Source organism: Mus caroli, unplaced genomic scaffold (genome assembly GCF_978045245.1).
Source record: "Mus caroli unplaced genomic scaffold, Mus_caroli_1 scaffold_17, whole genome shotgun sequence".
Lineage (NCBI taxonomy): Eukaryota > Metazoa > Chordata > Mammalia > Rodentia > Muridae > Mus > Mus caroli.
Window position 1 is genome coordinate 56,887,048 of NW_028227272.1, and position 22,763 is coordinate 56,909,810.

A 22,763-nucleotide genomic window follows, 5' to 3' on the forward strand; every position below is an offset into this window, starting at 1 on the left:
TGGTTTGGCTGGCTGCCTGGCCAGCAAACTCTTACACCTCTACTATCACTGTCTCTGCTGCTGGGGCTATAGGCACACACAGCCACACTCATTTTTGTTTTTGTTTTTTAATGTGGGTGCTGGGTATTCAAATTCAGATAGATACCCATGTTTTCAGAGCAGAGCACTCTTATGCAGCGAACTGTCTCGTCAGCTGACATGTTTGAGAGGCATTCAGTAGCGAGGACCTGACGGTCCCTTTTTCATAATCCCGCAGTAACCTGGGACAGACGTGCATGCTCGTGACTTGGGAGATGGACAGGCTTTCCACGTGGGGGTGCTCATCATCATTTTACAAACACCAAACTAACAAGGATTTTTCTTTACAATAAAGTGCCTCCGTTCTCGGGGATTGGGAACAGACTGTGTGCATGGCCTTGGGAGTATGCAGCCAGGGGAAGACAAGGCAAACCCATCCCGTGTTCTATAAGCCCTGTGATAATAAGCGTAATGATAAGTTGCAGGCGCAGTGTGCCGGGAACACCAGTTCATTTTGCTTCCCAAGCAAAAATATATTAAAACAAGAAGTTCGTGGGTCTATGTCATGATGAAGGATAGAAAAAAAAATCACTCACGGAAATTTCTATTTGTTCCAGGCAGATTAGATTTTGGAACTGAACCAAGCTGACAACTTTATATTAAGGATGCAATTCCTGGTCTGTGTGTGGTGGGGCTCTTCAGAGCCTGGCAATCATTCCACCAGTGGACCTCTGGTCCTCCATCAGGCCCCTGCATCGGCCTTGACCACTTATCCCTTTTCCATTTTATTTATTTATTTATTTAGGGTCATTTTCTGATTTAAGATTCTTCCTGAGTATTTTATAAATATAATGATTATTCACAGTCTGAATATGCAGTCGAGAAACTTCTCTGTTAAAAATGATGACGATGTCTCATAAATTTTATAAAAAATTGTCCTTGTTGAGGCTGCTCATGAACTTGAAAGAATCTTCTCTTTTAGCTTTTTAGCAGGGCTCCATCCCTGTTTCCTGCATTACCAGTCTGGCTCTTCTTCATCATTCTCATTTGCTTATTGGATGTTGGGATCATGTCTTAAATCTTGGTATTCTATAGAACTGCCTTCTCTTCCTCTGTTTATTTCCAGTCTTTATATTCATCGTAGGTTATTTTAACTGTGCTGATGCCTTCAGTTTTAATCTATATGCTGGTCAGTTTCAGATACACATATCTAGCCTAGATATTTGAAAAAATAATTATGTATGTGCATGAGTGTCTATATGTAGGTGTGTGCACAAGACTGTAAAAACTCATCGAGGCCAGAAGGGGTTGTATATCCTGCAGCTCAAGTTTAGGAAGCCACGAGCTGCCCTGTGTAAGAACTGGAAACTGACTCAAGAATAGTATAGACTCTTAATTGCTGAGCCAACTCTCTAAGTCCAAAAGCCAAGATTTTTTTTTTAACCTCAAATTCAACCTATATGTACGTACCTGTGGAATTTTCACTCTACTATCCCACGGGCACCTCTGACTCAAAATGCTCCAACTCATCTCATTTCTGCTCCAAAACTTGTTCATTTTTGTCTTAGCAAGAATATACCCTTGTGTGTGTGTGTTGTGTGTGCACGCACACACACACACACACACGCACAAATATAGAAGCACAACAAATACCTACTTTTTCCTTCTTCCTTCCATATTTGTTCAGGGAACCAAGAGGCATTATATACTGCCAAACAATACATTCATTCTCTTCTCTCCTGATCTCAACTGTATTCTCGTTTTATAATTTAGGTCTCGAACTTTGATAGCTTGAGTTTCTAAAAAGACACACATGGCCCCATTTCCCACCTTGTTCCTTGTTTTGCATTCATAGTCTAAGTCAATACTCTAGGGGCCTCCCAGAAGCACAACTCTAATTCTATCATTCTCTTTCTTAGACATCTGACTGCCTTAATGATGAAGTCCAAAGTGCTTTTCTTTTCTGTGTCTCCTCCTTACAGTTTCCTGTGCTGGGCTGATCAGAGGACACTGGCTGCAGCAACACCTGAATCATGAGCTATTTCATGCTTGGCTTCATTCTGCTGAGGCTGCCAATTAGTGATTTAGAGGTGAACTCTTACATGTTCAGCTGTGAAAGAAGCCTGTTTCAACTAGCCCTTACATAGCCTACTCTTATTGTTACCGAAACCCCATACTGACTCAAATCTGTGACCCACAGTTGAGTGTCGCTGTCTTGTATATCCTGTAGCTGTCTTGTAATTCAGAAAGGTTTGCTTTGGTTATTTATAGTCCATTCTAAAGGAAGACATCGATGATAGTTCAAGTGAAATATTTCAGACCTAGATGAGGATGATTTTTGCTTCCACACTCTTCCTCCTCCTTACTGTTCTTCAGAGAGAAGAGAGTGGATGATCTTAGTTGTACTGAAGGTTATAAAATGCTGCACGAGGGCCTTCATTTTCTCATCACCCGTCTTATTCTGATTTGGGGAGAGGAAAGTAACAACAGCAGAATGCAATCAGACCAGCACGGGACATCCTCACTTTTGGTGATTCACAAATCATCCTGCCTTGCTTGCCATTTCAAATAGAAGGGTAGAACAAAGAATGGAGAAAGAAAATTGAAGAGGACACACACATGAACACAAATTCGACTTATAAAGATAAAGAAGGATCAGTTATATATATATATACATATGCATATGTATATATATACACATATAGATGTGTATGCATGCATCTTTGATATATATCTTTGAATATATAACATATATGTATATATGATCCACATAAGAACAATGTAAATAAAATAATGCAGAAAGATAAGAATTAGATAGAAAAGAAGGGACATTTTTTTTCTAGTGAAAAATCCATATTCTCTTTCTTGTTAATAACTTATCTCATTAGATAATAAACGAAATAAGGTTTATAGAGGGTCAACAATTGGACAGCAACTAAGGCAAGCTGGTTCCCTCTACTTGCTGTTCTTGTCTGAAGCCTGAAAGCAATTTTGATTGTCAGGGGGAAAAGTACCAACGTTATGCATCTTACACAAGGATGTCCTCCACCAGCGTGTGAAGGGCACTGGGGTTGCGGATCAGTTTGTCAAGGAAGCTGACGATGTCAGTGAATTTTGGCCTGTGGTTTCTCTCCTTCTGCCAGCAGTGGAGCATCAGCTGGTGCAGAGACGGTGGGCAGCCCATCGGAGCAGGAAGTCGGTAACCTTCTTCAATGGACAAGATAACCTAAATGCAAACACACGCAGATCACGCTCTTACTTTTGGTGACAACGAGATGTGTGTAGCGTCTTCATATGCAGGCAGGACAAACCAAAATACTGGTAAGAGTGAACACTACTTAAGATGAGTACACAGGGCCCAGGCAAAGGTATATATATATATATATACCTAAGAGTTCTGAAGAGGAATTGCTGGTAACTCAATAGCACCTGCGGCCCCTTCTGGGAAGAAAATATGCTTGAAGCATGCGCAGCTGGTGAGCACCTAGTTTAGTTCTATCACAGTCTTAAGAAACTGCTTCTATGTAACTTTGCTCAGCTATCTTTTTTTTTTTTAATTTTTTAGATTTATGTGTATGAGTATGCTGTTCTCATTCACACCTGAAGAGGGCACCAGATCCCATTATAGATGCTTGTGAGCCACCATGTGGTTGCTGGGAATTGAACTCAGGAAGAAGAATTAAGGCTTACAACCGCTGAGCCATCTCTGTAGCCCTTGCCCAACTACCTTAAACCCTGGTGCCAACAGCATTGAGGCAGCATGATGTGGATACAGTTAGTGCACACTGGATGCAACAGCAGGCAGGTCTCTTTTTCGTCCCTTTCGTAAGGTCAGTGGATTAAACAAACAAACAAACACCAAAACCAAAAATCAAAACATTGTTCTCCCTTTGTAACATATTCCATTCCTCCTTGGTGACTGGGTTGTCCCTTAGTCCTACACTGACTGACCTGGCAACGAAGTTGTTTCTCCAGAGGTCCTAAGGTTCAAAACAGGAAAAGCTACAATGGCGAGTATAAAAGGTGGCGAGAGAGAGGCTCTCTCTGTAGGACATGGTGATGACGACTTGCTTAGGGGCACTGGTGTAGCTCACAGGACTGAGGGATTGAAGTTTTGATCTGGGTTAATTTTAATTCACTTAATTTAAATTGAAACTCCCACTTCCTGTACAGCTCCAGAAAGAGGAATCTGCACATGAATTAAGAATAACAAGGATGCTCACAAGGAGATATTTTGCCAACCAGTGGACTGAGCACCGGGACGTGAGAGAAAGGACTGAAGGAGCTGAAGGGTTTGCAACCCCAGGGGAAGAACAACAATATCAACCAATCAACACCCCAAGAGCTCCCAGGGACTAAGCCACCAACCAAAGAATACACACGGAGAAACCCATGGCTCCAGCCACATATGTAGCAGAAGATGGCATTGTCTGGCATCAATAGGAGGAGAAGCCCTTGGTTCTGTGAAGGCTTGATGTCCCAGTGTAGGGGAATGCCCAGGTGGTGAGGTGGGAGTGGGTGGGTGGGTGGGGGAGCATCCTCATAGAAGTAGGGGGAGAGAGGATGGGATAGGGGGTTTCCAGAGGGGAAACCTGGAAAAGGGGATAACATTTGAAATGTAAATACATAAAAAAAAAAAAAACCAAGGAGATGTTTTGCCAGTTTAATGTATTACCTGCCAGCCCCTCCTAAGATGAATTTTCTAAATGTGGAATAAATTCAATTCTGAATTCATGCAGGTTAGCTTTTGAAGAGAAGATCAAAGGTAGTCACTTGAACATTTGTTCTTATATCATTTATGGGGAAGATTTGTTTTTTTACCAATTTAAAAGCAGGGAAACTGAGGATCAAACATATTTAAGGACAGACATCAGTCAAATTCAGCCCCCCCCCCACAATCAAAATATAAAACTACTAATGTTAACATCACCTTCTTAAGAATTCTGTCGCAGGGCCATCAACTTATCTTTTTTTATGATTTTTTAAAAAAAAAACCACTGACATCTCATTTTAATTTCTTCTTAAACTGACATCATTTGACACGACCATAAAAAAATTCTGAATTTACGTCAGAGGTAAGTTGTTAAAAAAGAAGCATTAATATTCCTTCAGGATCCTCTTAACTGCTAAGTTCTAACTTTTTCAGTATTTAGAGAATTTCTTGTGATCACATCCATATTTTTGGTGACTGTAATACTTTGTGTGTGTGTGTGTGTGTGCGTGTACAATTTCCTGTGTTTGGTCATGAGGAAGTCTAGATTGACTTTAGGTATCTTCTATCATTGACTGCCTTCTGATTTTGAGATGTCCACTGAATCTGGAGCTTGGAACTTTAGCCGGACTCGCCTGCCACCAAGCCCCTGGGATCCATGTGTTTCTCTTCCATCCCAGTGCTGGGTCATGGGTAGATGTAGACATATACACATACGTGTATATGATACATCTATGAACTTAATACATGACCTATATGAGCTTCACACATGAATGCTGGGGTTCCAAACTCAGGTTTGTCATATACACATGAGTGTATATGATACATATGTGAGCTTCATACATGACCTATATGAGCTTCACACATGAATGCTGGGGTTCCAAACTCAGGTCCATCATATACACATGAGTGTATATATATATATATATATATATATATATATATATATGCTTCATACATGACCTATATGAGCTTCACACATGAACGCTGGAGTTCCAAACTCAGGTCCGTATGCCTGAGCAGTAGGCCCTTTATTCACAGATCTTTCTCTCAGTCCCAGGATACGTCAATCCGCAAGGATATTATTTTATGTTACATTTTATATTACATTATTGAATATAATTTTTCTCATTTTTTTGACTGCTTTTGGTACTATGCAGGCTTGGGTTTAAGTCATTTTGGTACATGTTTTAGTAAAACACGAATGGATAAAAATGCTCGAAATCAATCACAACTACTGTGAATAGCTTATGGAAGTAATTATAAAAAATAGGACAGAATGGCTTTCGAGAACATTTGTGCCCTGGGAGCATGAGAGTCAATTTGGCGGTTATGTGATTGCAAGTGCATAGAACAAAACAGTGGCAGGTGAAGCCATGTTAGAAGGAAAGGTGGCCTTTACTGAGCATTTTCTGTGTGCTCGGTTCTTGTAGTTTTTTCTTCTGTTTACGGCTTAAAATGACTCTGGTGGTTACTATTATTGCTACTTTTTACATCATAAAAACCAGGCTGGGAGACGTAAGGAGGCCTGTCTAGATTCACATAGCTACTGTGTGGCAGAATTAGGAGCTGTGTTTAATTCCTTGTGACTTTCAGATGTTCTTTTGCTATTCCTTCAATTCCTTTGCTACTGCCTTCAATTTTCATGATAGATTGTTCTCTTCTCAAATTTTATACCATGTTATCTTTTGTTATTATACATGCTCATTTGACTTTGGTGTTTTCATTCCGGCCCTAAACTTAGTATTCTCAGTAAATCTCACACACACACACACACATACACACACAGTACTTTGCAGTTTTTAAAATGTAATGTTTGAATGAGATGTCATTTCTGAATGTTTTTGCATCTTATGCACACCTCTATTATTGTATCTATCACTTTTATTGTATTTCTTTTTCTATTGCTTTCCCTCAGGCTACATATACACAAATGCAGGAATTACACCTCTGGATTCTTCATTCTTGTTTAACATAGTGTCTCACTTATTAGTAAATGCTAATGGTCTAAGCAGAAATTATTAAAATAATTTTTTTATTTGTCTTGGTAGAAGAACATCTTTTTGTAAGATTTGGAATAGCTACTTCTGATAGACTCAGTGGAAGCATGATAGCATTTGAAGACCCCGAGAACACAATCGTAACTTTTAAAAACTGTCATCAATGGACACCATCCAGAATCTTGTTGATTGCTGAGACCCATCAGGTGACAGGAGACTGGCTCTGCCTGAAGAAATAACTTTATTATACGCTCAACCTTTGCTCATATCTTCTTCTTAGCCCCAGAGGGATTTCTATTTTCTATGGCTTTCTAGACACCTCGTGGAAATGCTCAACACTTCACACCCAAACCACATGGCATCTGCCAGGCAGAGAACTCCCTCTGTGCTGATGGTTTTTTTGTTTTTTTTTGTTTTTGTTTTTGTTTTTTCTAAGAGCTGGGAGTGGCAAGAGGGTGGCATTGCTGTGCAGAACTCTTACCTTATGGAGTCCAGCAGAGTATTGGTGACACCAGAGTATTGGTGGGAAGTGGGAGGATCAAGAGACCCATACATTTCCTCCTTAGGGAACTCTCTGTCTTTTACAGAGTTCTTAGTTTCTTGTTTTCTTAAGTTCTTTAACATATCATAAAATTCATTTGAAACCTGGGCTCAAGCCAGGTGTCAAACCCAACAGGAGCTCATGTTGTAGAGCAATAGCATAACAGGATACCAGTGGTGATGATCAAAAAACACCCAGCTAATTGTTGAGAGCTTTTGGGTCCCATTTCCAAAATTCTAATTACCAATGATATGTGTTTATGATTTCAATCTTTGAAACAAACCTGTGGAGTACCTATAATTCTTAGTGTCATTTTATAGCTAAGACACCCAATCACAGGAAAGCCAGACTTGTCTAAAGTTACTCACACATATAAAACCAAGCCTGAGGAAAAGAAGGTGGAGTGATAGGCCCAAACTGGGATCCAGCTCAAGGGGAGGTCCTAAGGCCTGACTCTATTACTGAGGCTATGGAGTGCTCACAAAAAGGGACCTAGAATGACTGTCCTCGAAAGATCCAACAAGTAGCTTAAAGAGTCAGATGCAGATATTTGTACCCAATGAACAGAAGCAGCTGACCCCTGTTGTTGAATTAGGAAAGGCTGAAAGAAGCTGAGGAGAAGGATGACCTGTAGGAGGACCAGCAGTCTCAATTAATCTGGACCCCCAAGATCTCTCAAACACTGGACCACCAAACAGGCCACATACACCAGCTGATATGAGGCCCCTAACAAACATACAGTAGAGGACTTCTGGGTCTGTGTTCATTCAGAGATGATACACCTAATCCTCAAAAGACTGGAGGCTCCAGGGAGTCTAGAGATCAGGTGAGGTGGGAGTTGGGGACATCCATATGGAGGCAGGGGCGTGGGGAGGAGGTATGGGACATGAAACAGTCAGAGGGTGGATTGGGGTGGAATAAAATATGAAGTGTAAAAAAAAATTAGAGTAAAAAAAGAAAAGAAAAAAAAAAGAAAAAATGCAAAAAGCAAAACACCCTCTAATTTCAAAAATTGCCTGAAACTGGATGCATGAACATATATTATTGTGGATATTTAATAACTTTCATCCCAATCAGAAACAAACATTGATCACTTAAAATGTACTATTGGTCATTCTAGTATAAAAGATGACACATGATATATATATATATATGTGATTCTGTAGTTTATAATCTAGTGAAGCAGCCAAAAGTCTGTGAATATGGTGAGTATTATCTAAAACAGGGTCTTTTTGAAATGTGTATGGGTGCATCAGATCTTCTGAAACTGGAGTTATAGACAGTTGTGAGCCACCATGTGTGTGTGATGAGACTTGAACTTGGGTCTTCTATCAGACCAGTTGAGCCTGAATAAGATGGAGTATATTTGCTTATGTGAACTTTCCAGTGTCCTGCATCTACTTCTTCTATTGAGATGTAGTAAACCAGTTTAATTTAAAAAAAAAGATGGAGTATATTTGTGCCAGAGTAGGTTGCTGAATGAGGAGAAGAATAAGTGTTATGAAATACAGGACTCTCATAGATTAATTAGTTGTTAGTGACAACTTTGGACAATCATTATTTCTAACAATTGGAAGTCACACTCAAAAGCTTCCTCCTGGAAGACTAACTTTTGTAGCTCCAGAAGGTGCTATGCATGTTGCCAATGGAGGGAAGCAATGAATAGCGCTATCCATCTGTGATGCCCATGAAACACAATGTCCAGAATGGCAAGATACCCATGGCAAGATACCTCTATAGGTTCAATAGTGGAACTTACATCTTGGAAGTAATTAATATGTGTCTAATTTAAGACATACTGAAGAGCAGAGAAATCATGCCTGGTACTGAAAACCTAGCCAATTACTCAGTAGCAAGTGGGATCATGGATCTTAAAGAACTTTTTATCCCTAATTTACTGAAGTACCATAATTCTGTATTACTTTCTAAGTACTTATTTTTATGCCCACAGACAAATGTGGCCCCTATGCCTCACTAAAGAAACTTCTCATTGCAGCAGCTAATCATGGGTGCTCAGTCCTGGTGGACACATCTCCAACATAGCGACAGCCCAGTGAACATTGCAGAAGATGGGAGGATTACATGAGTCTGAAGATCAGGGAATCTGTTATCGATTTGTGTCCCCTGGAAATGACAGGAACGCTACGTCTGTGATACCTCAATAATATGGCTGCCTAAATAAGACCCGAGCAATGACAGTACCAATAAACATGCTAATGTAGAAATCTCCTAGGGCCCCATCCCTCTACTAAGGATAACAGACAATTAAGGAATGCTGAGAGCCAGAGAGGTGGTCTTCCCCAGGGTAGGGCTTCTGGGTAACTATCCAATGTCAAGTGGTTGGCCCTAAATTTATGTACATGTAAGCAACGTTCAATGGACTCAGCAGGTTGAATTTATGTATAGTATGTCACAATCAAAGGAGAGAAAGCCAGGAATTTAAAGGAAGTGGGAACGTGCATGTGTAGGTGACATGGGAAGAGTTGGAGTAAGAAAAGGGAATACAGGGAAATTATGTGATTATATCCTAATAAGAAAAAATAATAAGAAACTCACACCTGGAAACAGAGGTAAGTAAAGACCTTTCCTGCACTTCACATGAGCTTGTAGCAGTGTCAATAAAGGAGTAGTGAAGGCCCAAGCAGCACTCCCAAACAAGGCTCTGTTACTAATAAAGAAATGCGCACTCGATTCTGCCTGCAATTGGACTTTGTATACTAGCAGCTCCATCTGCAGAGATCCTGACCCTGCAGGAGCCTTGCTAAGGGAAGCCTCAGGTTCTTCTGCATTCAGACGTGGATTGGTTTTAATACAGAGCTGTTTCCTAAGAGCTGTCGATGCCTCCATATGGAAACAAACACCCAGACAAGGATGGAAACAAAAAATAGGAAGATTCGGGCAACAACACAGTTTTGTTTTGTTTTTACTGTGGCTTATACTTCTTAGAAATATGAAGATCAAGTACCAGACTAACTTATTTAACTTTTTACAACAGAGGGCAGTGTCCTCATGCCTCACAGCCATTTCCCTTGTAGGGATAAGCTAACTTCTCTACTTGGGAACTTCATTTTGAATCCAGAAACATATTGGGCAACTTTTCTTTTTCTTTTTTTCTCCTAGGAAGTGGCTTTATTTGGGTTGGCGCATGCTCAGCAGATTCAAGGCTGAAGGCTAAGCCCTGAGTGCAGTAGGGCTTTGCCTTGTGTACATTTTTTTAAGCACATTTTTTTATTAGATATTTTCTTTATATACATTTTAAATTTCAAATGCTATGCCGAAAGTCCCCTACGCCCTCCCCCCACCCTGCTCCCCTACCCACCCACTCCCGATTCTTGGCCCTGGCATTCCCCTGTACTGGGGCATATAAAGTTTGTAATACCAAGGGGCCTCTCTTCCCAGTGATGGCCGACTAGGCCATCTTCTGCTACATATGCAGCTAGAGACAGGAGCTGTCTATGTACTGGTTAGTTCATAGTGTTGTTCCACCTATAGGGTTGCAGACCCCTTCAGCTCCTTGGGTGCTCTCTCTAGCTTCTCCATTGGGGCCCTGTGTTCCATCTTATAGATGACTGTGAGCATCCACTTCTGTATTTGCCAGGCACTGGCATAGCCTCACACGAGACAGCTATACCAGGGTCCCTTCATCAAAATCTTTCTGGCATATGCAATAGTGTCTGGGTTTGGTGGCTGATTATGGGATGGATCCCCAGATGGGGTACTCTCTGGATAGTCCATCCTTTCATCTTAGCTCCAAACTTTGTCTCTGTAACTCCTTTCATGGGTATTTTGTTCCCTATTCTAAGGAGGAACGAAGTATCCACCCATTGGTCTTCCCTCTTCTTATGTTTTGCAAATTGTATCTTGGGTGTTCTGTTTCTGGGCTAATATCCTTTTCACTTATCAGTGAGTGCATATCTAATGACTTCTTTTGTGATTGGGTTACCTCACTAAGGATGATATCCTCCAGATACATCCATTTGTCCAAGAGTTTCATAAATTCATTGTTTTTAATAGTTGAGTAGTACTCCATTGTGTAAATGTACCACATTTTCTGTATCCATTCTTCTGTTGAGGGACATCTGGGTTCTTTCCAGCTTCTGGCTATTATAAATAAGGCTGCTCTGAACATAGTGGAGCATGTGTTCTTATTGCCAGTTGGAACTTCTTCTGGGTATATGTATTGGGCAACTTTTAATATTACTGGTCCTTAGTTCACTAAAGCTGTTTAAGATCTATACATTAAAAAAAGGTATCTGAGTGCAAATGGAAAGGAAAATTTAAAGTACTCTTTATGGAAATGATTATCAGAGAACACAAATAAAAGACCACAGGAGCCCAAAAATGTCTAATATACTTCTTCTGAATGGAAATCAAAGGTGTAGCTGATTGTGTTTATTTTTTTGTTCCTTTTGTTGGAAACAGTGTGGATGCTGAATGTTATCTAGTTTTGTGATCATGTAGTTAGGAAAGTTATCCTTTCTTTTCTTAAAAGTTCAGTGTAGCAGTAACATATATGAGGTCCTGGTTTCTTCTACTTGCTACACTGACTTATTTACAATTGTGGTTCACTGCATTTTTTTTTTTGTATTCCTTATTCCTTTTGTTTCTCAAGCAGGCATTCACCCCTCATGCAGGTGCAATTAGTGCTCATTTAATTAAAATGCTGCCTCTCAACCAAATGCCTGCGTACCAAGAGTGTGAATTACTGAAAAAGCCGCGGAGATGAAGCCATTTTGGAAATTGTTTCAGTAGAATACATATTCAAATCAAGGCAAAAATTCCCTCTGTAAAATGGAGGGTTGAAATAATAGGAATGGGTTTTTAGCAATTTACTGTATCTTACACAGATCATTACACAGGGACCATTACATAATACAGTTGAGTTTGGAAAATCTAATCAGAGAAAAAAATTGAAAATGAACTGGAGTCTCTGAGTCATAAAATCAGGCTGCATTTCTAGGTAAGTGGATTCTGTACATCCTCCGGTCTTGGCTGCAGTGCTGACCCCTAACTGAGAAGGGTTATAGAATTATGGGGGGGCAATCAAGAAATACAGAAAACATACTTTCTTCCTTTCTAAATTCCAGAATGATGTTTCCAGACACACCACATTCAAAAAAATCATGAAAAACCTGAGAGATAGAGATATATCCCGCCTTGCCCCTTCAATTGAGCATCAGAAAATAATCTACAGGGAAAGCACCTGTGACTTGTGTCGTTGTCATCATCGACGTTGTTTCTTCTTCTTTTCTTCTTCTTCTTCTTCTTCTTCTTCTTCTTCTTCTTCTTCTTCTTCTTCTTCTTCTTCTTCTTCTTCTTCTTCTTCTTCTTCTCCTTCTCCTTCTCCTTCTCCTTCTCCTTCTCCTTCTCCTTCTCCTTCTCCTTCTCCTTCTCCTTCTCCTTCTCCTTCTCCTTCTCCTTCTCCTTCTCCTTCTCCTTCTCCTTCCTTCTCCTCCTCCTCCTTCTCCTCCTCCTCCTTCTCCTCCTCCTCCTTCTCCTCTTCTTCCTCCTCCTCCTTCTCATGCAAAGCTTTTTAAAAAATTAGGTAGTGAAAACCAAACACATCTTGGCAGCATTATGCTTTCTCCAAGTAGCTTCAAGTGAGATTGTTTTTTTTTTTTCTTTTTTAAAAAATTTACTTATTTTATATATATGAGTACATTATTGCTGTCTTCAGACACACCAGAAGAGGGCATCTGATCACATTACAGATGGTTGTGAGCCACCATGTAGTTGCTGGGAATTGAACTCAGGACCTGTGGAACAGCAGTCGGTGCTCCTAACCCCTGAGCCATCTCTCCAGCCCGTGAGATTGTTTCTGAAGTCTTCTAGAGAAAAATGATGAGCTTAGTGGTAGAACCTAAGCACCTAGGAGACATCTGCATTTCAAAGGCTTTTTCCCCCAGTCAGGGAATCAAAACAAAACCCCAGACTACTGTGCAGCAGTCAGATCATTAGCTCTACTGAAGTTGCTGCTCATTTAAGTGAAGATGACCTTTCCCCCATCTACTGACTCCGTGGATTTGGTTATTTCCTGCTTCTTGCTGTTCATATTTTGCCTTTCCCCCTCTGTGAAGCTCATTGCAATTGTTAAGAGTAGAGAAGAGCACTGCCCTTGGTGCCATCTTTGGAACTTGTGTACCACCATGTCTTCCCATAGGTAGTAAATTTCATTGATTATGAACTTGAATAAAATAGCATACAACATTACCTTGATCTACCTTACACAAATGAAAGATAAACTTTGCATGCTTAAAAGCAGCAAGAAATCCCCCTGCCTCTTCCATCTGCCTTGGAACTGTTTTGGGCAATGGGATAGTTCTGCCATTTATTAAAATTTGACTGAATTGTTTGTACGAAATGTAACAACGGGATAGTGCATTTCATAAAATATTAACGTCGAGTTACAAGAAAACTGCAATGAGGCTTTATATATCTCAACAGTGATAGGTCATCCCGCATCCTTTTGCAAGCAGGAGGCAATGCAAATGCTTCGTGTGATGGAGTTGCATGCACAATTAAAGATGCTTTGGTCTCATTAGGAAGCATGGTGTGTAGATTCCTTCGAATCCTGAATGTCTACTTTACAATTGAGTGGTAAAAGCAAGCACTTTGGATTAAGCAAGGACTTCAACATCAATTCCATGACTCCCCAACAACTCGGATAGATCACTGATTCTTTCTAGACTCCAGTTCCCTTATCTGGAAATGGAAATAATAATGGGATTTACCTCAGAAAACCATCTCGACTCTTAAACTAATCACCTAAAATAGCTCTTTTATGTTAACCATCTCTTCAGCACCCTTGACCGTATTTTTAATGAGGAAACGTTGTTCATTTAGACTCAAGGTTGACAGGTAAAGACTCACTCTTCTCATGTTTTAAATTTTTGTTTCCTTTAAATATTTATTCTGTTACTCCAATGTTCTGCATGTTTTTGTATTTCTACTAGATGGTAAGTTTGATATCTGAATGTGCCAGGGCAGTGGTGGTGCATGCCTTTAATCCTAGCACTTGGGAGGCAGAGGCTGGTGAATTTCTGAGTTTGAGGCCAGCCTGGTCTACAGAGTGAGTTCCAGGACAGCCGGGGCTATACAGAGAAACCCTGTCTTGAAAAACCAAAATGAAAACAAAAAAAGATATCTTAATGTACCAATCAAGTTTGATACTTGAAAAAAAAAAACAAACAAACTGTGCAAAACAATAACAAAACAGGTGATTTATAGTAAATATATAAAATCCAGGATTAATTTCACTACCCAGGATTAATTAAACAATGTATATGTACCAGGCACTATAAATGAGTTTACCTTGTATTTCTTCACTATCTACAATTAGTTATTTTGAACTCCAGAAAATGATATCTCAGAAAGCTTAAATGACTTGCCTAAGTGTTCAGTCAGCCATGAGTCTGGAATCAGAACTCAGAACTTTCTACTAGATGGTAAGTGACTCTTAACTGGGGTTAACTGGAGGTGATGTTTGTCACCCATCTCTGACAAGACAATAACCAGGGCCTTTTTTGGGGGGTGGTGGTGGCTATTTTAGAAGGGGAATGCTACTGCATATAGAGGTTGATATTATGGCTAAGCATCAACTCCAAAGTTCAACACAAACCTCAACCCAAAATCCTGATGATGACGCTGATGTCGAGAGACCCTGTAGGTATACTGGTCTTCCCAGTTTTCTCTGTTATTAGATTAGGATGCAGTAATGCTCCATTAACATTTTGGTGTCACACCAAAGTGAGACTGCAATAAAGTTGCAATTAAATGACAAATATCCCCAAAGGGTGTACAAAAATGAAACTAAACAAGCAATCCAAGGAACCTCACTCATCTTCTGGCTGCACAATATCCTTCCGCTTGTGATCCTCTCATTCCACGTGACTGTGGGACAATTTGCAGTCATAGTGCTCCATCCACCTCGGAGTGGAGAAGGCAGGCATGGAGACCTAGCTTGGGTGACAGTCCTTGCTTCTCTGATGTGGGTGTAGATCAAGGTTGAGCCGGCCATTCTTCCCTAACATTGAGATTGGCTTGTGAAATTTAGAAAGGATTCATGGTAGTGCTGTAGCTAGCCTGACATCCTGAGCCCCAGAGCAGGAGGCAGCAAAGAATGTGGTGAGTAGAGAGAAAGAGTCTAGAAACCCAGGCCCACAGGAAAGCACTGGCACACCCAGAGTCAGTGGAGTAACCAACCTGCTGTTTCATGATTAAAAAAAAGAAAAGTGTTTTTGTTCAAGTTAGTTTGCATTGAGTTCCTTTTTTCAGTGATCAGAAAAACCTTCCATAACAGAGCTGGCATGCTTTTGTGGTATGTATATTTTAAATAACTATATTGTAGTCATACAGTGTTCTACCACATTAAAAAAGAGAAGAAGAAAGAACATCATACCCCCTTGATGAGTGTCATTCTAATCGGATGTGGATGTAGGACTAATAATGTACCAGAACACCAACTCTATACTGAAATAATGGATACCTTGATTGAAAGATATGTCTCGTTAATTCTTTTTTTATGTTTATGGAATTCAGTGAGAATTTCATACAGGTGTCCAGTGCGTGATGCTCAGTCAGAGGGATTAACATTTCCACCTCTGCAACCACTTGTCATTTCTTTGCCTTAGAAATCTTCAAGCTTCTCTCAATCTAGTTCTTTTCAAAATATTTGATCAATCCAGGTGTAGTGGCTCATGGCTTGAGTCCCAGCACTTGGGAGACAGAGACATGTAGATCTCTGAGTTCAAGACCAGCCTGGTCTACAGAGCTAGTTCGAGGACAACCAACGCTACATAGACAAACCCTGTCTCAAAAATAAAATCAGAACAAACACACAAACACATAAAACACCCCCTTCCAATATATAATCACTGCTATATTCTGTAGTTACCTTAATGTGCCACTGAGAATAATAGACGTCGTTTCCCTGACTTGAATATGTTTGGCACCCGGTGCCTGACCTCCTTGCATGCACATCTTCGTGTTCCTTCTTAGAGTCTGATTAAGTGCCAGTCTACTAGGTAGTGCTATGTGATTATCTTCTTAGCTGCCCTATGTGGGAAAGAATCCAGCATCTGTCTTTCCGTGCTTTGTTTATTTCATTAACACGGCAGAGGACTGATTTTCCCACATCCTTGTCCCACATGCACACCTGGTCTGGTGAGTGGTACTTGCTGAGTGCCTGAGCAGCTGGCACCTGCTATTATATTCTGTTATTTTTTTTTTTTTATGTACGATAGTTCTCTGCATTCGGCTTTTATTTTTTCCCTTCCTCATTTCCATTCCCTAATGTACAATTCCACTGACCTTTGGGAAACTCATTATATTATTCACTAACACAGATTCTGCCGACTCAGAATTGTTCATTGTAATAAAATACACCATAGTCGGCGAAGAGAGAAACCATTTCCTAAAAACTGTCTGAAATTTTCTGAACTCATTAAAAATCATAAAACATTGTAACGTTCCATTTGATCTGTGCCCACAGCTTTGTTAACTCACGAAAGTGCAGTAAAGTATATAAGACACGGAAACAGAACATGGTTTGACTTTTACTCTCTGTCTCATTACTTTTCTTAGAAAGCATCTTGGTTGGAAATGGTCAAGTGTAAAACTACACCTTGATTGCATGGATAAGGAATCAAGGATAAACAGGGAATCGCCAGTATTTGGACAGAGCAGTCAGAGAATTTTTATCAAGCTATTTTCTGCTTCTGAACATAAATCTGGATTACTGGACCCATTGCAGATAGGCTGACTTCCAATATGTTGAGCTAAACAGAATTCCAGCTCCCTTGCTGGTAGCAGAGGAAGGTATTCATGGGAAACATAAAAGATTTTGGCTCATTCTGCTTTCATCTAGTAATGTGTGGATCCAAAGGCCTTAAGATTTGACTCCCCCAATTCAGCCCCCAAATCTCCCCTCCCCCCTCAGATTCTTTCTGGAATATCCTTCGGTCACCCCAGAAGACGGGGAAACCACAGCCACTGAGACCTTCCTTTGGCTCTGTGTGGAGAAAAAGTTCAGCCTGGTGTTGAGAACAAATGAGAACGGGCTTGGTGTCAGGTGATTCCTGGCTGTAGTATCCTCTCCTGTTCCAGATGGAGCCCATGTAGACAAATGAGGCTTAATAGACAAAATCACTCTCTAAATGGTCATATTGGATGCTGATCATCAAGATCTATGGCCAGAACTGCTGGGCGAATTGTTGGGCACAGTCCAGGCAGGAAAAGGCTGAAAGCAGGCTCTGGACCATTCTAGGCAACAATTAAGGACAATTTACATGGCCGTCTGAGTTGAAATGGCACAATTGGGCCATTCCCCATTGAAGCTGCCTCCCTAAGCAATCTGTCTTGTGGTCTGGCATCCTCACTTGTACCTGCTCTGCTTTATGAACGTCCTGTCTACTTTTGGCAGCTCAGCAGAGATCGGGAGAAGGCTATACTGGAGAAGGGAGACCATGAGTCTTTTCTTTGCTATCAGCATCTCCTCACAGATTATAAAATTACAGCATCTTATGATGAGAAGGCACATTGGGAAGACCCTAACTCATTTCTTTATTTTTTAATTAACTCATGAAACTGGGGCACTTTCAAAGTCTAAGCAGCTTACGTGACCGAATCAGAGTCCACATCAGCATGGCTATGCTTGCCAAATCTGTGCCTGCAGCAATGGGTCCCAGGAGGAAAGGAAGTCTAGGGATCAGGAAACTCAAGAAATGGCTCTTCCTCTTGGTCAGTCTTTTATTAGAATAACTCCCTCTGGGTGTCTAATAAGAAGGACTAATTATGACTCTTATTGCTTTAAGTGAATGACTTTCATGAGAGTGTCTCAAAAATAAATCAAATCCAAGCCTGGAGAGTCTTATTTTCCTCATTTGTCTTATTCCCATTAGTGTCAGGCCACATATTATACTTTTGCTTATTTATTTCATTTCTAGTCTTTCTCCTAACTGTTAAGACAGGGACTCTACAAGGGCAGGAGATCACCAGTCCCAAACAGGAAGCTGTGTGAACTCAAACAAACCGACATACAAGTCACAGTTATTCCTTGCTTTCCTCGGCAATGGCCATGGCTTGTTATAAAAGTTTACCACGGCTGCAATCTAAAAGCGTGAAGAACCCATTATCACGAGACTCTAGACAAGAAGCAGTGCTGAAGAGAAATCGATTCTGGGATTGCTGGGATGGATTAGTTTACCCTCAACAGAATACATATGAGAGCAATGCGTCAGAGTTAAAGTGGGTATTATAGTGACAGAATTTGGGGCTTACATGACGTAGCTACCTGGTTTTAAAAAAGTACAAATAAGCAACAACAACAACAACAACAAAAAAAAAACAAAAGAAAACCATAATCCAAAGTGGAGGCTCTGGTAGTAATGGGACAAGTTTCTAGTTGGAAGTTTAACTCAGGAAGTGCTGGAAAAGGCTTTTATGAATTGACACCCACTACAGACAAACAAACAACAATCACCCCCAAACAACAAAAAGGTTCAGTCACAGGGTGAGAGGTTCATTACATAAAACTCTCCAGAGAATACAGAATTCTCATCATGACATGGCTCTGAAATGCCCCAGTGATGGGTATGGTACAGAGGTTGCTGGCAGTGCACACTGTGTGTTCCAGATGTTCTGGGGGACCCTGTTATCCTGGCTTTGTGTTTGACATTGTGCTTTCGAGAGCAATGACTGCTCATGTGATCTTTTCCCTGCTGTTTTATAGGTATCTGGTGTTGGCATTCTCCATGATGAGCCAGGAGATTCCTAGACAGTGAAACAGGACTCAGTTGCAAAAGCAATACTCTATGTTAGTAGAAGCATCAATTGTGGCCAGAAATCTAACCACACTTATGCCTTTAGAATCCCAGCACTCAGGAGGCATAGTCAGGTGGATCTCTTGGAGTTTGAGACCAGCCTGGTCTATGTAGTGAGTTCCAGGTCAGCCAGAGTTACATAGTGAGACCCTGTCTCAAACAACAACAACAACAACAACAACAACAAAACAAATCTGTGAAACTGAAAGAATCTGTAGCTGTTGCACAACTACAAAAGGTGTTGAAACTGGAATCTCTAGTAGCAAAATGTGAGGTGTGGAGGTTTGTAAGGAGGGGAGGCTGTAAGTTTTTAGTTGGAGTAAAGAAATGTGATGCTACACTGGTTATGCTTTGTGTATGTTTAGGGATGATTTACAGTCCAGTAACTAGCTATCTTTGCATCTATGGACATTCGAAATCATATCAGTGTTTACTTCCTATCGCTATAGCTTTAGAAACCACAGGGAGCACTGGAGAAGGCAAGACAATGAACAGCCCTGGATTCTTAGATGAGGCACACATTTGTCTGCTCTGACATCGCCCTCTTCCATTGTTGGAATGTCTGTTATTCTGATTACTGTCTGCAGGCAGATCATAGAGGCTACGTGTATGAACTATTCTGTTCTGTAATGTTATCAACCACAAATGTAATTGCTACAGATAAAACAACCAAAGGGAAAAAAAAAAGATGACACTAAAGATTATGTATCTCAAAGGAACCTTGTGAGATGACATTTACTGATAGTGCCTGAAAGCATTCACTCTCCCTTGAAAGTCTAAATCTAGCTTAGGCTGATTTGGACTTTGCAGTGGTACACTGAATTGCTCCATGGTTGAAATAAAAAGTCAATATTACTCTTTCTTTTGTTTAACTATAGGTAAGCAGTGCTGAGAGTGTTTCAGGTAAGATGTGTGCCCAGCTCACCCAGTCAACTAGGGCTAGAATCTTCTGCATATTCTCAGGTCCCTTCTCCCTCTAGTCTCCTATGAAACTGTCAGCAAGACAAGGGTTAACCTGAGAGAGAATTAAAAGAGAGAGATGTTCCCCATCAAGCCAATGCCCTTCCATTCACAAAATGGCAGAAGCGTCCAGGTACTTACATCCTGGTTGGACATTTCCCAGTACGGTCTCTCTCCATAGGACATCACCTCCCACATGACAATCCCGTAGCTCCACGCGTCACTGGCTGAGGAGAATTTTCTGTAGGCAATAGCTTCTGGGGCTGTCCACCGTATAGGGATTTTCCCTCCCTGAAAAAACAAATAGGATATTTCTCAGATGGTTCACAAGTATATTAAGACACAGGCACTCTGTTCAGAGGTCTCTTGTTTGCCTTTCCTAAGTGCTTGATAATACTGTTGATGCTTTAAATTAGAATAGAGAGCTTGGATAATGTTAAATGGCAGAAATTTCCCCCTGATAATTGTTATTTGGGAAAAAAAAGCTTTCATGGGGGAAAAGTCTCATTTTGGAAGGATTTTATTTCATTCATTAGAGAAATTTATTTTTACTTTAGATTCACACAATTAAACACACTATTATGCCATTTGGAGAAAGTTCCAGATTATGGGACATTAAAAACTAAATGTTATTCAACACTCATTAAACACTGTATTACGTTTATAAATAATAATGAGGCTAAAGCTCTATTCTAGTTGAAGACAAATGGTTAAACAAGCTGAATAGCCGGTACCAACTCCACATTTAAGAGGATGGAATTTTCTTGTTTTTCCTCAGCCTTGATTACATTTATTATTATTAATTTTTAAATCTTTGCCATGATACAAAATCAGAGGTCTATAAAAAGTTCTATTTTTCACCCGTTAAGGTACATTGCAATTTTTTCCTTCAGTGTTCAAGTTTATGTCTGAACATCATAAAGAGATTAAATTGCACAAATTTATACTGCTTAGATGCTAACATCTGTCATTGCGTTATACTTAACTTTTATTAACATTTATTACATTTTATATGTTGAAACACTCTGTAAATCCCATTTTACTGTGATGACAAGAATAAAACAATTCATCCATTCGATTTGTAGTAATCTTTAAAAATCTCAGCTCCGAATTGCCATGTTGCACAGATGTGGCGACCCTTGTGCCACTAGATGGCGGTAGAGAACAAGAAGCGGGTCCATCTAACTCAAACCGGGGAGATTGGCTTCAGTTCCAACAAAATTATTTTCATCAGTCAGTACCCGCCACTGTGGGACTGTTTCAACATCATCAGCATTTTCATGCGCACAGCATCTGAGCTCGCAATGTGCACAAAATCTGTGTTAAGGGAAGTGTGGGGGAGGAGCAGAGAATAAAGTCAGTATTTTCTTTCATCATTGATGAATTTATGGGTTGGGAAACATCTATTAAAGGTGAAAATCTCCAGTACTATAATCCTTAATTATTTAACAATTGAAACACTATGAACTTCAAGCGAAAAAAAATTCATCTGAAGTTGGAACAATTTAGGCTTCATAAGGCAAATGAGAGAATTAGCGAAAACCTCACTTCAGAGATGTCTGGAGGGGAATTGTTAGGACCCTTGGGAAAACACCTTAAATGCAATCCTCTGCTTTTACAGGTGAGTGAGCTGCCCGGTGTTCAGAGATGAAGAATTAGCTATTCCTTGGTCTCTGAAGTCTACTGGTGTAGCCACACGATGAGATGACGGGGCCTTGCTAGAGCCACGAAAATACTTCAGCTGCAGAGTTGGGTACCTAACTGATTTTAATATTTTAACATGATATATTGTAGTCATCTATCATGGCAGCAGCTTGGACAGGAGCCTAACGCCTAGGTTTTCCGTGCTTTAGGGCATAGGTCTTTTAAAAATCTTCTAATAAGGACTAGAAAATTACATTTATGAAGTTAGTGAAAGTGTAACTGGGTGGGTAGGTGGAGGGCAGTAAAGGCAAAAGGTGCCATTATTTTTATTTTTTTCCTTAAGCTTCTCACACAAGCCACGTGTGAAAGAGACTGTGGAGTCTAAGCCACCTCTCCACATCCCCATCCCCAAAGATTCGATCTTTAACATAATGTAAGTTTGCCAGAAAAAAAAAAACCAAACAACAATCATACAGCACCCACAGCTAAGTGAATTCTACATAAATACAAAATACTTGTTCTTTATTATTTTTTTTAAGGGTAAATATACCCCATGATGGAATTTTTTGGAATGGTGTGTCCCAATTATCAAATGAGGTTAGCATTTGCCATAAACGAATAAATCAACCATCTTTTTTTTTCTTCTGTAGTTGAAATATGCACCCTATATTTTGATTTGTTAAATTTGGCAAGTCCTAGTCAGATGCACTGAGAATAAGATGTTGTAAACGCTGTCCCTGAACACTCAGGGAACATTCTAAGGCAGCTGGTGTGATCTCACCTGCTCTCCTGCCCCTGTGTTAAGTCTCAGTGTACTCCTTGAAATACTGCAAAGCCACAGCTAACCGTGACTTCATGTTCAATTTACCTATCGTCTCATAAATAATATCCTTATCCAAGTGGCTTGCATATTCATGTAGATTTGTATATCAGACAACTTTCACATGGAAAGGTGAATTTTATCAGTTTTCTTCTTGAGATGTTTTTTCCTCTTCTCCCTAAAGGGAAGATATTAAAAACATTTGACAAGCCACATTGCTACCTGTTGTGAACGGCATTTATTCTAAATT

The 22,763-nt window shown here is 40.2% G+C and overlaps 1 protein-coding gene across 3 annotated transcripts in view; it reads right to left on the bottom strand.

Annotated features, from left to right (window-relative positions):
- Positions 1-22,763, bottom strand: part of Epha6 (EPH receptor A6) — a 922,149-nt gene that overhangs the window by 11,157 nt on the left and 888,229 nt on the right. For all 3 annotated transcript variants that reach the window (XM_021184473.3, XM_021184474.3, XM_085832510.1), the window contains 2 exons: positions 20,191-20,340; positions 3,051-3,244 (listed from right to left, as the gene is read on the bottom strand). In XM_021184473.3, coding sequence (XP_021040132.1) covers positions 3,051-3,244; positions 20,191-20,340 — 344 coding nt within the window. The remainder of the gene's footprint in view (positions 1-3,050; positions 3,245-20,190; positions 20,341-22,763) is intronic.